At 41.1% G+C, this 15,252-nt stretch overlaps 2 protein-coding genes across 10 annotated transcripts in view; one reads left to right on the top strand and one right to left on the bottom strand.

The window, feature by feature from the left end:
- Positions 1–4,405: 4,405 nt before the first annotated feature.
- Positions 4,406–5,497, bottom strand: LOC308299550 (G-protein coupled receptor 182-like; the record flags this gene model as incomplete). The annotated part of the gene is made up of 1 exon (XM_080743347.1): positions 4,406–5,497. One exon carries the CDS (start codon positions 5,495–5,497, stop codon positions 4,406–4,408), a length of 1,092 nt encoding a protein of 363 aa, XP_080599473.1.
- Positions 5,498–9,589: 4,092 nt separating this feature from the next.
- Positions 9,590–15,252, top strand: part of add1 (adducin 1 (alpha)) — a 57,595-nt gene continuing 51,932 nt past the window's right edge. For all 9 annotated transcript variants that reach the window (XM_080743304.1, XM_080743308.1, XM_080743303.1 and 6 more), the window contains exon 1: positions 9,590–9,699. The gene's annotated coding sequence lies outside the window, so the exon portion shown is untranslated. The remainder of the gene's footprint in view (positions 9,700–15,252) is intronic.

Below are 15,252 nucleotides of genomic sequence, written 5' to 3'. Positions count from 1 at the left end.
TGACATCAGAGCTATCCTCCATTAATCCATCTTGAGATCACCAGCTACTAGAGTAAGAGAGGAAACGACCGCTTTGCCTACCCAGGACGGAGATGCGAGAGATTAGGAAAATCTTTTGTACCGGCTGCCCTTAAGCTGTACAACGAGACACATAACGGACGACTGAAAAGGACTTCCTTCCTAACTTGACTGACGGAACTTTTGCTGTATTGACTTTGACCTCTAAGGACCTTCCAGGGAGAGTGCTAATGTGCGTCTTGCGGTGACATACTTCCTAGTTTCTTCTTCTCTGAGCTGTTTTTTGTTTTGTTTTTTCGCAATGTTTTTTTTTTTTTACTTTGCACTATTAGGTTGGAACTATTGCTGTACTGATTTGACCTCTAAGGACCTTCCAGGGAGAGTGCTCATGTGCGTCTTGCGGTGACACGCTGCCTAGTTTCTTCTGCTCTGAGCTCTGAGCTCGACATTGCACTATTAGGTTGTATTGGTAGTTTCTGAGTATTTGTCTTGTTTAACAATGACAGTGAGATACTTGTTGCACTAATTAGCATTGACTGCTTTGGTCTCTTTTTTGTAAGACACTTTATGTATATATACTTGTATTTAATTCGCCCCCTCTATTGATGCACCTTCTCTTTATTGGTACTGTACTGCTCTTGTTTTTTACTCTTATCTATCTTTTCCTTCTTCTCTGTAACTTGCTAAATAACTGTAAACTGCTGTGCTACAACGGGACAACTGAATTTCCCCCTTGGGATAATAAAGGTATCTATCTATCTATCTATCTATCTATCTAATGACTGTATTAAAACCACATGAACCCTAGCGATCCTATTCTGGAAACATTCACCAAAAAATATTAGAGGTCCTAGGAGTATAGGTTTTTTTATTTGATTTCATGGATTCAAAGCCAGGTTCTTCACCAAAGTGCTGACACAATTTTTAAACTGAGCGGACCAATAGACTGATTTGCTGTGCGCCGCCGCCGTCCTGTGGAGTGTGCCGCCATTACTGCGGTGTAAACATCCCTCAGTCTGAGTGCTGCTACACTCAGTAAGTTGCTGGACGGAGGAGAGGGGTGTCCGTCTCTCCACGTTATTCCTTCACCTGCTTTGGGGCGCCTGCGGCCTACTGGTTCAGGCGCATACCAGTCATAGGCATTGATGCCTGATGGCGTTGCCGGTTCGATTCCCGATCCGGCTGACCTTTGCTGCATGTCACTCCCCGTCTCTCCCCCCATCTCCTGTCAGTCTACTGTCCTATCCAATAAAGGCATAAAAACCCAAAGACAAATCTTAAAGGCCTAACTTTACAAAGATGTACAGAAAATCTGGACGAACCTGTGTAGTTTATGGCTGCTCCAAGAGTAGTGGAAAAATTCAACTTGGGAGAAGAACCAAATGTAAAATCTACAAGCCTCTACTTCATATGAGGATTGTAAATGCCTAAGGCCATACCGTTTACATAGATTCCCTGTGTGTGCAGAGGACAAAGATCCTCAATCAAAAATATCAAATATCTGAGTTAACGTGTTTGTGTTTCACCCATCAGTTGGGGGCAACATTCTGCCCGGGACCAAAACAAAACCGCATGACTTCCCAGAGGCTGCATGCAAACCTTAAGGGGAGAGTATTTTTTGCAGGTCTTTAAGTCTGAGTGTAACAAAAAAGCAACTGGGTTAAGCACTGTTGGTCTGACCAGTTTAACATTCACCAGGTTAGTATTCACCAGCGTCGGTAGGTTAGCATTCACCAGTGTTGGCATATTCACCAGGGTAGCATTCACCAGCATTAGTTTTACTGAGGTCAGGGTTAAGGTTAGGTTATGTGTATCTCTGTCCCCCTGACTTTAGTCACCTCCGCGCAGCAAATCACAAGCTTCTGCTGCCTTAAACCAGTTGCTTTTTTATACACTCAGACTGAACGACCTGCAAAAAATACTCTCCCAACATTAAGAGTGAGTAGACTAGATACCCAAACGTTTCCAAAACACGTTCTTTGTGGGAACAAATTCCAATCTTTCCAGCAGCACTCAGACTGAGGGGCATTCACACCGCAGTCATGGTGGCGCGCTCCACAGGGTGGCGCCCAGGAAATCAGTCTATAGAGCCAACTTTGACCTTCAGACCACATGATCTAAAGGTCTAAATACAAGAGCTGGGAGACCAAATACAACCACTGTTGTTTTACACATGAGTTTTATATGAACTACAAATGTATTTATTTTTTTATATTTGCATACTTTTAATTTATAATAAGGGATTCCTGAAGTTGGTTAGATATGTGATGCTGGAAACACAATTGAGGTTTACTTTGTCAGAACAGGACCAACATTTGTTGTACTTCATGGAATTAGTTTAATGTTTTATAATGAATAAGAAGTATATTTACTGTACGACAGCTGTTTAATATTTTATAATGAATAAGCAGTACATTTACTGTACAACGGCACTGAATTAAATAAATAATTCTAAAAGAAATAATCTTGTGTACAGATGTCATATGTTTTCATATATTGAAAAACTAAAGGGCATTATACATTTTGATATTGTATTAAGATATCTAAAGATTTACTTCTAAATCGGGTGGAAACCTTGTAAGACCAACACTCTTATCATTATTTTAAGAAATAGTGAAAATAGCAGATCTACTAGCTTAAAGACGTTGCATCGCGACACATTGAGCTTGTAGATCTGCTGCTTTCACCACTTATGAGACACACTTATGTATAAGTAGAGCATTAATTAATTCACAAAGACTTTTATGATTAAGTTCATTAATTCACAAAGAAAAGTTTAAATGTGGAGATATGAGGTTTCTGCCAGACAGCAACGATATATTAACTGTCTGCTATTGTTTTATTAATGTGTATACCCCAGCTGAGAGAGAGATGAAGCGGACCCCTTAGCTCTCTCAGCTAAGGGGTTATTAGAACTTATTAGAGGTGGAAAGAAACTAACTCTGGAAGGCTGAAATGGAAGTCACAGGATCAGCTTGGACTTCCTCTCAAAGCAACACAAACCTAGATAGTGTACTGCAACTACAGCAAATTATGTTACTTACATTTCCTAGTTAAAATGGATAATATTGAGTTTATTTTATTGCATGATACAGCATTTGTTATAGAGCAGCATGATTTAAAGCAAGTGTTATCTGCTTAGTGATTACAGTATTTTCTGGACTATAAGGTGCACCTGACTAAGGCGCACTGTCAATGAATGGTCTATTTTCAAACTGTTTTCATATATAAGGCGCACCTGACTAAGGCGCACATAATAGACGCTTATGCATCCAACAGATGGAGCTGTGCTAAAGGGAATGTCAATGTCAATGAATGATCCATATATAAGGCGCACTGGACTATAAGGCGCACTGTAGTTTTTTGAGAAAATTAAAGGCTTTTAAGTGCGCCTTATAGTCCGGAAAATACGGGTAATTAACATTTGCATTACATTTCAAGTGGCTTAATATAAGAGTAAAATGGATCAGTCTTATCTTATACTGACCCATAGAAGTTTGTGCTATCGTGATTAATTTCCGCTATAAGACCCTGGATGTTGCTGTGAGTGAGTGTGGGAGTGAAGAAATCTGCAAAACATTTCCCTTTCACAAAACCTGAAACGGCATGGTGTTCATTACAAACGGCAAGTTTTTGAAGCGTGTTTCCTAAACCCACCAGGATTGAGTTAAGACCTGCCTCGCGGAAACGCGAGAACTTCCAGGAGTGGCTAAAATCCTTGCCGGACACATGGAGGGTGGATAAAGTCAGACCCATAGGGTCAGACCTAGAAAAGGCATGAAGACAATCTTGTACTGAGAAAAGCCTGCATTTGCACAATGCACAGCTATTAGTTTGTCACTACAGTGCTCAAAATAAACTGTGCAAAAGAAAATAATACTTTGTACTGTGCTTAAAAAAGGGAAAACTTTGTAACTTTGCTAAAGAGAAAAATTTACTGAGAAAGCTATTAATTTGTCACTACTGTGCTCAAAATAAAAAACTCTTACTGATTATCAGTTAAATTGTTATAGTTTGGATATGGCTTTGGGCATATTATGCTACGTGTATTATTGTAATGGATCAGTAGGTAGCCTATTGTATTGCTTTGCACTAAGATCACTATATACTTAAGATTATTGAGAGAGGCGTTTCCGCGAGGCGGGTCTTAGCTCAAGCCTGGTGGGTTTAGGAAACATGCGTTTATGAAAGATGTCACTGCCAAGTTCTGATAATACAGTGTATAATCTGTCTCTGCAAACTGCAATGTGGTTGCAGATCACCACTCTTGTAATAGAATTCCACTTTCATTTGCACTGCTCTTCATCTTTTAGGGAATGTCTTGGAACTGTGCCTCTTTTGCATAGATGTGACAGAAGTCCATTCTATCAATAAATCACGAGCTTTCTTATGACTCAACAACATCCGAGTGACTGGTGCTCGTGTCGCTTATCCTCTGCTGCTTCCCGGCCTCCTTCCCCCCTGTGTCAGCCACGTTAGGAACCCCAGCCTCCTCTCTGGGTATGAAGTTCATCACTGTATTGATCAGGTTGTTGCGGAAGCTCTTACTGAGAAAGTTGTAGAGGATGGGATTGGCGATGCAGTGGAACAGAGTCAGACCCTGCATCACGGTGTATGAGAAGTAAAGCACCTCAAGCGTATTACAGCTAAAAACAACAAAGGGGTCTTCGAAGATTGTGTAGGGATATGCAAAGTCTATGAGTAACAGTGTCTTCACCAGCTGGTACGGCAGCCAGCACACCACAAACACCAGTGAGTAAACGTGCACCAGCCACACTTCTCGCCGGCCCTGCACATCTGGAGCCGAGCGGACTGCACGAGCTATGAGGATGTTGAAGGTGATGATGGTGGCTGCAGGGCCCAGGAACTGGAACACCACAGCTAAGAAATCAATCGCGATGAACCACTCGGAGAAATTGTACTCAGGCATCATGTAGCAGCCTGGCTCGTCCCATTCAGTGAGTTGCACATGAACGTTCTCCAACAGTGCCAGGAGGAAGGATAGCAGCCACAGGCCTCCGCAGAGCAACCAGCGGCGCCGGCCCACCACAGGGAAGCAGGTGGCAGATGAAGGCCTGTTCAGGGACAAGTAACGCTCCAGGGTCATGAAGACCAGGAAAAAGGTGCTGCTGTAGAAGTTGACCACGTAGATGAAGGTGGTGACCTTGCAGAGGAAGTGGCCCCACAACCACACATGGTCCATGGTCACCTCCATCATGAGGAAGGGCAAGATCACGATCATCATGAGGTCAGACAGGCTCATGTTGATGATGCAGAAGAGGACCCCGTTGGCCGAGTGGCGCCGGCGCCAGTTGACCCAGACGACCACAGTGTTCGCCAACAGGCCCACCGTGAAGACGAACAGATAGAGGAGGAAGAGTGCAATGCGCCGGCCGTCCGTGTTGAGGTGGAGAGTGCACTCTGTGTACCACGGCGTGTCGTTGTGGAAGGAGTGGTTGCTGTGGTCTTCATGCGACATGGTCTGGAATTAAAAGCAGTGAGGACATGGTTTCAGACTCTCCAAGTCATTTTTTTTGGGGGGGGGGGGGGGGGGGGGGAGTGAGAGTGGAAATGTAGTGGCCTTCTCTATCATCAAAGTTACCCACCCTTGATTTAGAGAATGCATTGTAGAACCTTCTTTTGCAGAATGTGTGAATCTATGCTTTGTTTGGAACTGTGTGCATGCTTCAAATTCATCATTCAAGTCTGAATTGCTCCCTGTTACTGAGTTCAATGCAATTCCCTTTTGACAATCCAGATACATATCCATCAAGTGTGCATAATTGTATGAAAGAGGTTGAAATGCACACAATGAGAGAATAGTTACACAATCATGTATACCAGGACTGAAATTATGTCCCCAGACTCCCCACACAGTGAAAAAACCTATCTTAACTTAATTTGGTATCAATGTACCAAATGTGTCATGTTGTTGTAATTACTTAGAAAAGTTAAACCAACAACTGAATAATGAATTGGTCACATTACCTTGATATGTTGGTGTGTGTCTACTGGAACGGCTCAATGATGAAGAGGGAGGTCAGAATCTTGAGGCCTATGATCGTTTTGGAGTGAGCAGCTTGGTGTCTCTGTCAAACAATCACAAGACAACTCTGCTGTCGGACTAGCTGGGCAATCAGGCAGCCTGGAGTTTCTCCCCTCCCATAACTCATTAACCCACATTTGCGCCTGCACACATACGCACGCACACACACACAGAGTACATACTGTATGAGGTCTAACAGGACATCCTCAGTGAGAGTGGTACAGCAGCAGGAAAGCCAACATAACTAAAGGTCTAGCCTTTGAAGGATTTGGTGAATTACAATCTGAAACGACATGACTGAAATACAGTGTCGTTTCCCTGTGTTGTATTTTCACAGAATACTCATGCAAGTGTTTGACATAATAAAGCACTGAAAACATTCTGCTGCTTATTGCCTCTGGAATGTTTTTTTGACATCCTAACGTGCCAAGAGATATGTAAAACAACAGATCATTTTTATTTCCTCTAAGGACCAAATAAAAGATGGTGTGTTTTTGTTGTATGTGTGATTGTCACAGAGCTTACAACTTTATGAAAACAGTTGTCACAAATCATGAGACAATTCCAGCAGGCCCCTTTCTTCTGCAGAGCAGTAGTGAGTGACAGGCAGAGTGGATAAGGTAGGAAGTAGCCTGGCATGGAGGGACTAAAACACTGCCAGAACAAATTATTTCATTCTAGCAGGTTTGTCTGATTTCTAGGAAGCCTGCACAAGCACATCAAGCCTCTAAGGAAGCAGGGCATTTAACCTATGCACGCAACCACATTGATGTATGACGTTTAGGCGGATTCTTGTGTTGTTATTAAACTACTCTGATTTCCAGAGTTTTTTTTAGTTGTCAGACGGACATTGCTTGGTTCATAAGGGATTTCAACCGCAAACAAGGGGGGAAATGGGAATCTTCTTCCGTGTTTTGCCTAACGTTTGGGAAAGAAAACATGCAACTCGCATATCAGTGGTCAGATAAAGCTGTGTGTTGCTTTTGGTTTCTATCTTGAACTGCCGCCACCGGAGTGACGCAAAGGTCATGACACAAGCCATTGTCACACAGGGACAGAACATTTTGTGTTGGCTGTGGTGGAAAAAGTACTCGCATTTCTTACTAAAGTAAAAAATCACACCCGTGTGAAGTGGAGCTGTGTGTGTGTGTGTGTGTGTGTGTGTGTGTGTGTGTGTGTGTGTAGATCATGTGTACCGATTTTCGTGGCCTATATGGAGAGATGCGTCTTGACCCAAGGAATCCAGGGAAAAAAGAATTGTATTTTTCCGATCTACGGTTCAAGAGTTACGGGGCAAAACGTAAAGTGGGCCGTTATAGCGCCACCATGAGGCCGAGTGATGTAATTATTTTTCGATTCATTCTTAAAATCATTATGAATCTCCTCTCCGAGGTTTGAAACTGTAGCTCCTATGGTTTACGAGAGAAAAATACTTGAAAGTGATTTCTTGCATTGTCCCATTATAAGTCAATGGGGACAATTAAGCGTCGTTTTTTGCCGATTACGTCGGCATGGTAAGGCGGATCGGAACGAAAGGTAATAGAACACCATTCCCGGCCGAGCCGCACATTTTGATGTATATATTGCGCGAGTGGCGTAAATGGTGCGGCACTAGTTACGTGCCGAAGTCAGGCTACATACACACAGACAGACCCACACAGCCACGTATAGGGAGCTGCACACAGCTCCAAAAAGGAACTACTGCAATATCTAATACTCTGTTACAACTAAAAATAGGGAATTCTAAATTTACTTGAGTAAAAGTACAAAAGTACAAAATGTACTTAAAGTACCAAAAGTAGAAAGTAGCCTACTCATTATGCAGAATATTCTGAAATATATGTCCCATTTCAAGTATTCAAATAAATCTTTTGAAAATGTTCAAATGGATGAAATGTATGTAAGGCTGAAGTGGTTAATGTATGTTTTGTAATGATAATCAAAATGTTTTGTAATGATAATCAAAATCTACAAAGTAACTAGTAACTAAAGTTTTCTAATAAATGTAGTGGAATAACATAATTATATTTGCCTCTGAGATGTAGTGGAGTAGAAGTAAAACTATTGGAAATTGGAAGTACTCAAGTAAAGTACAAATAGGCCTACCTCAAAATTATACTGAAGTACAGTACTTAAGTAAATGTAGGCCTGTTTAGTTATACATTACACTGTTGGCTGCGATTTACATCAGCGGCAGATTAATTTGAACTGTCCAGTTCCAGACTCCCTCTCTTCCTCGTCCATCCTGCTTGATTCCCATTGTTTAAAGGTGGACAATTTTCCTACAGCAGCAGGAAGGAATTGTCAGCAGAATTACACATTCTGGAAAGATTTATACAAAACCAGTCCCTGCATGAGCCCTGTCATGTTCTGTGGAAATGGGACTAAACATCATCCAGTATTGTGTACAACAGTCAACAGCCAAAGAGCATAAAACTAATCTATTATTGCCTCCACACAAGTACATGTATTTCAATACAGCAATGCATTGACATAGAAAAGAAATGTTACTTTGTAAATTATGTACTTTTTCATGTTCAAGATTTTTGAGCAGTGCTGCTGGAAGGAGCTAAGCTCCAACATCTGGCTTTGTCTAGGCTCTGAAGCGTGGCCTACATCTTTGCACAAAGCGCTCAAAGTTTGTTATGGTTTCCTGTGGAAATAAGCTTAGTCTTTTCATGGATCTCCTTTTAGTAGACCTTGTAGCCTACCAGTGAACTGTACCGTCATGAAACTGTACCTTTTCCTATGCAAACTTCTAATGTCTTCAATCAATCAATCAAACGCTTAATGAAACTAGAAATGCAGTTCCTAGAGGAACTGCGTGGGCTACTTATATTTACTCTATAAATGGTAAAGACAAAATTCATTTCCCATACGAATTCACTGGGAAACATTTTTTCCAAAATAGAAAAATACAAGCAGAGATAACTGTGTAAAAGCTGAATAAGTTGAAGTTTGAACATAATTTATAGCTCCAAACATGTGGACTAGCTATAAGTAGCAAACAATGAGGATGGCAGTAATATAAATTAAACACAAATTAATTTCCCATTAGGAATTCACTGGGAAAGTTTGTTTTCCCCTTTCTTTTCTCCAGAGATCTCAAAAAGTATAAAAGATTGGAAAATACAATCACGCATAACTGTACACAGCTGAACAATTTGAAGTTTGTAGCTCAAAAACAAAAGACGTCACTAGATTTAGGTGCCAAAAAATGGAGATGGCCTGGCCGGGATGACTAAAGAGAGCCCACAGTTAACTCATAAATTCCGCTCACTTCACTTCACACTAGGTGTGATTTTTTTAAAGCTCATATTCCAGTGCATTAACTCAGGTTTCATAGTTGTAGCTGAGAAATATTTGACCAGGAGGCAGGTGCTTACTCCAGAAGCATTTCTATTTACTGCTCAGTGCTCAGATCCGGTCTGTTGTGACACAGGGCGTTTCTGTATCCGTTCTAGACAGGATCTGATCGATCTGATCCCAGTTTAGCCGCACCCAGCAGAGGGGCGGAGCCTACTGGAGAGAGCAGCATAGAGAATCGCCTTTGAAAACAGCCAGGCAGGGAGGGCAGCGGGCAGGGCCTTTCACCAACAAAACAAACACCATATATTTATTACAACAAAGAGAGGGTAAGTTATATACAACATTAATTGTACTTTTCCATTTCGGAATGTCATTCGCGTGCGCACATAAACGTACAAATGTATTTCCCGCATCGCTCTCTTTGCAGCAGCAGTAGTAGTAGTAGTAGTACCACCATGTAATGCTAAATGCGTCGCCACTCGCCAGTGTTGCATTCGTGATCAATGGAGCCCGCAGAGGGGCGTGTGTGTGCTGTGTGCGGCATAATGTTTTCATTCTTTACACTTACAAACGCTCAACTGCAGATCCATATTATAACCACTCACCCACTTTCATTGAAAGTGAAGCGACGGTCTCACTACTAGTGTAATGTTTGCAGTTTAAAAAGTGACGTTGGCCTAAGCTAGTACGGGATGCGTTTTAGCGCTGGTCCATTAGCGATAGGAGTTCTCCATAACGCTATGTCACCGATCAGCCCTTGCGCTCACAGCCAGGCTGCTCAGCCTCTCGTCTATAGTAAAAATAGAAAATACACTTTCGCTACTCGCCAAAACAAAGACTGTTCTAAGATGGTGAAAGCCTACTTTCCTCAGTGGGAACACTCTGAGCCTCCCACCTCACGTCTAAAATACACTTTTGGCCAGAAAAGAAAATATTTAACTGGAAGTTTTAGCTACTCCACACCGCCCTCTACAGGTCTTGTCAATAGAAAATGCCATTGACCAGATTCTGGCTTCAGGTGAAATATTTTCATTTCTGGCTAAAACGTGTATTTTAGACGTGAGGTGGGGAGCTCAGAGTGTTGCCACTAAGGAAAGTAGGCTTTCAAGTCCATAAACTCATCTTTGTTTTAGTGAGTATTGAAACTGTATTTTTTTGTTTTACTACAGCCTTCCCTGTGAGCGCAAGCCGCAAGGGCTCATTGGTAACCCCGTTATGGAGAAATCCTTCTTTAACGTTATGGACCAGAGCAACTGTACTCGTAGGTTTACAAGCACAAGGTTAAGTTAAAGGCATCTCAAATTCTACCTAAAGAACTCACATAGAGGCTAAATGTTATTTTTTCCGCCTCGTTTGTTTTGAAACTAAAACGACAGTGCTGAGTCGATAATAAACTCTTTGTTTTGACCGTGTAGAGTGGGGACTGTCACTACTACTAGATGGATACTGTGTGGTGTCCCTCCCAAGCCGTGCTAAACCTGGGAGCCTCCCCGTTTCATTTCACTTTAAGAACTGAGAACGAAATTAGTCGGAATCTGCTTTGTATCTTTTCTGTTTTGACTCCTGGATAAGGTGGAGTGGTGTTTATTATTGAACCTAAGTCGCCTGTAATTACACAACGAGTTCGACATGGTTACAATGTCTCTTATTAAACCAGAACTTGGCTGGCTAGTTTTGCTTTTATGTTTCACAGTTCCAGTCCATCCATCGTCAGTTTTTTTTTATATAAATGTATATATTTATCATAATGTGTTCCATCCTGGGTGTGGCCTAGAATGTGTAATGTAATTTACACTGGCCTGCAGCAGTAGCAGATAGAAGATAGAAGAGGGATGCTAGCTAGGGGATTATAACGGTCCAAGGGATTGCTTTTTACTGATTATTGAATATAGGAACTCCCAGTTTGATTAGCCACAACTTGCAACTCTAGATTTCTTTTTAAATATATATTTCTTTAAATAAATATGTTGAATCTAGACTAGTTGCAACTCCAACCATTGACAGTAAACGGAAACAGAAAAGTCCTGTCTGATTTAATTAAACAATGTTAAACTCACCAACATTGCAGCTGTACAGAAAGCTTGAATTATGCTCTTACTGTCTGCAAAGTGTTTGTTTCATTAAAACCCACCATAGATACGTTATAAGCTACTTTATGTCAATAAATTCAGTGATTTTTTTTCTTCAATAACTCAACATTCCTGCTGCCTCCTGCATTTTGTGCACAGTTTGAAACGGGTGGTACGGGTAATCGGGTATGGATGACCATTGAGTGATTTCCGAGCTCTTCCAAACGCCAACACAAAGATAATCACTGCACCTGCGCTGAATTTCTTGATAGAAAGTAGCTCATAACATGTCTATGGTGGGTTTTTATGAAGCAAACACTTAGGACAATTCAAGCTTTCCATACAGCTGCGATGTTGGTGAGTTTAACATTGTTTAATACAATCAGTACTTTTCTGTTTGGATGTATGGACTGTCAAGGGTTGATGTTGCAACTCTAGATTCAACATTAAAAAAATAATCTAGAGTTGAAGTTGTGGAAACAGTTTGATATGCATTTGTCCATAACCCCCATTTTATACTGTGTTACTGTTTATATGTCTGTCTGTCCCCAGTCCCCACTCACTTTCTACGTATTTTGAACGTGTATGTTTATTAAGAAGTACGGGCATTAAACATGGAATTCCAGTGGATATTTGGGGAAGTGTCCATGACAAGTCTGTTAGAGCTACACAAATATCTGAATCGATAAAAGTCTTAGTCCAAGGCTTGGTGCACAAATGCACGCTCCCACTATTTATATGAGAAACTCTTTAGCATTCATTGCATATGGAACCCAGTCTGAGTCTGTTTACTGTTGATTTTAGGTCTGTACTGGACATCACTAAACTGTTGCTCTCTTTGGTCGATTATTTCTCCAGTAAAGTACCTTCCTAGTGTGACTGAAAAACCCCCAGCCGGCCTGTGTCTGTGTTATGTGTGCGTTTTATGGCTAGTAACTCCTCCCTGGATTTCATGATTCTGAGGAACACTACATGACATAGTTAGCTCTATCCATCTGACACACACACACACACACACACACACACACACACACACACACACACACACACACACACACGTGCACACTCTACACACATTACGTATGTCTGTTTGTTTTACTCCTACTCCACACACCCAGACCCCTGACCGCAGTGCAGATGAAAATGTGTTCCTCATTTCAAGTCCCATTTGTCTTGCTCATTTTGGTTTTTCCCTCTTGTTGATCCCCTCCTCCCTATATCTGGCCTGTGGGATTTCACGTTTCAACAGCTGGAGAGGTTCAGAGACTGTTCATTAGCCTTGAAAACGGTCTTTCCTGAACTTTTAAACGCACCGTGGAGGGCAGAGAGAGGGGTGTGTGGTTTTCTCATTCTTAACGTGACCGGCGGTGTCTACATTTAGCATGCACTTGTGCTGCAGAACATGTGTGCAAATGACAAGAAATGTGACACTCAAGTCAATTTCAACATTTGCGACTTCAATGGAAGCTGTTTGCACACACAGTCGGGCACATACGTGTGCAAATATATTAGGGCTGGGGACACTGTACAGTCACAGCATACTACAGTCACAGTGTACTGTACAGGGATAGGGAGGGGTTTGTTGTTTCAGACAGTGATCTACCAGCGCTTTCTCACACATGACATGGGACAGTCAGATAAAGCTAGGGGGCCATGGCCCCCTCATGTACTAGCCTACTGTCCCCACACTAACATAACACCTCTCTTGATGACTGTGTTCAGTGGCTAATAATGCCTGCAGACTTCGTGGGAAACACTTATTGGAAAGGTCACTTCTTTGAGTATAGAGCAAGACTAAGAGCTGCTACTGTTGTTACTTTCTTAGCCATTATTTGTTATAGATTCTATTATTGATTACTTTTATACTTTTAGTTTTTTAATAAATATGTTTTACGTTTGCACTTTGCAGTATGACAGTATGAGGCGACGTGTGTGTGTGTGTGTCCGTCCAGGGCTAATCTCGCAGACTCGCGCATTGCTGGACCTGGCTGTTCTGGTACACATGTAGGTCAAGGCCATTATTCTTCTCACATTTGATTTGCTCTACTTTTTCTTTAATCTTTACGTTTAAATTAACGCCCGTCGGATAGGGCTGAAATCCTGGCCAGATAAGGAGTCACAAGGAGTCACACTAAGTCCAAGAACCACTTGGGATCCTGTGATGTTTTGTATTATAGAATTGATTTTGTATTTTTGGAATCGCTAACATGAATGAATTCAATTGACTGTTGCAGGCCTCTTGGACTTAACGGTCCATTAATGCTATTTGAAGACAATAAGACATTGGAAGTTGACATAGGATTACTTTTATAGGTGTATTTTGTGTGTAGGCTATATATTCTTCAAAGTTATCTATAAATATCACAAGTAGCATACACAAGCCTAAAAATAAATATTCAGACACACACACTCCCACATAATAATGGACTATTCCTCCCCCTTGCAAGTGCAAAGATAAAGTGGCAAGCAACTGAAACATTCTTGATAGTCAATTGTGTTTATTGTATGTTATGGTTTTTATGAAAGTACATCACATTTCAGCAAAAAGGCAGTTTAGTGTTTTACACAGTATGCAAGAGTAGCATGATAATAATATGTTGCCATGAATGGCAATGCATCATCATTATTGTGATGCATTCCATTTCATTCATGTATGTAACAGTCACATCACTAGTTGACTATATGTAAGATATTTTAAGTGCATTATGAAAGTCTACCGGGAAGTAATCTGGGGGATAATAAGGTCTGTAATTTTATCCAATTCGGCAAAATAAAACGTAATCTTCCAAAGCAAGTCGAGGTCAATTTACCTGGATATGACGGCATACAGACCTTGGCAGTAGTGGCGCATTATTTTGCTGCTGTTTAAATGCAATATACATTAGTCACAAGTGAATAGAAAAGCTAAAACAGAAAATATATACATTCAGGATTTCCTTTTGTCATAGCTTAGGTAAAAATGCACCTGCAAAGTCGGTGAAACCAATCCAATTCATGGAAGATATATTTGACATTACAAGAGGCTGTGGGACAGTGAAGTTGCATCACCAAAGCAGTTGCAAAGCTTGCAGGAACGAGCACCTCAGATTTGAATCTACAATATTTTGCATGTTTTGGATTGACAGTGGCGTGTGAACACATGGTAGGTGTAGGATACTATGAAGATCATCAGCCCTCTGATATGAAGCATTTGCATTACATTTTAGTCTGAGACGGTCGCTGTGAAGTGTGAAATGGTTTTCACCCTTTTCTGGATCACTGTGAAAACTGATTCAGAGGTTGACAGACACCAAGGTCTCAGAAGCACTCAGAAGCACCTGTACTTGCCCGACAGGTCATGCCCACTTGCCCGAAAAGTTAATAGTCCATTATAAAATGATAAGTAAAGATTTTAATTAACGCTCAATTTAACACTTATTTCTTTACTTTCTGGGGCTGTGCGATAAAAATGGTTCTTAACAAATCCAAATACATACATACAGTAGCTATGCCTAATGCCTATGATTGAATATGTCTATGGTTTCATTTGTTATTTTATATGTTTAAGTGTAAAATGGCACACTACAGGTAAACAGTGCTCTTATTATACATTCCGCAAGACAGAGCGCTCTGGCCACATTCAGGTGTTTAGGCAGATTTCTCTTGTTGTGTTTATAGACTGTTACGTCCCCTGACTCTCCTCTTAAATGAGTACTTATCCGGTCGGGCAACCTTTTTTTGTTATCAATTATTTTTATTTTCCATAACAAGAAATTAGAGACATACATATGAATAGAACAAGAAAAAGTAAAACATTAATCAAAAGAAAAA

The sequence above is a fragment of the Nannobrachium achirus genome, assembly GCF_963921795.1.
Source record: "Nannobrachium achirus genome assembly, chromosome: 15".
NCBI lineage: Eukaryota > Metazoa > Chordata > Actinopteri > Myctophiformes > Myctophidae > Nannobrachium > Nannobrachium achirus.
The sequence above is the reverse complement of the archived record's forward strand: the minus strand, read 5'-3'. Positions and strand labels throughout refer to the sequence as shown.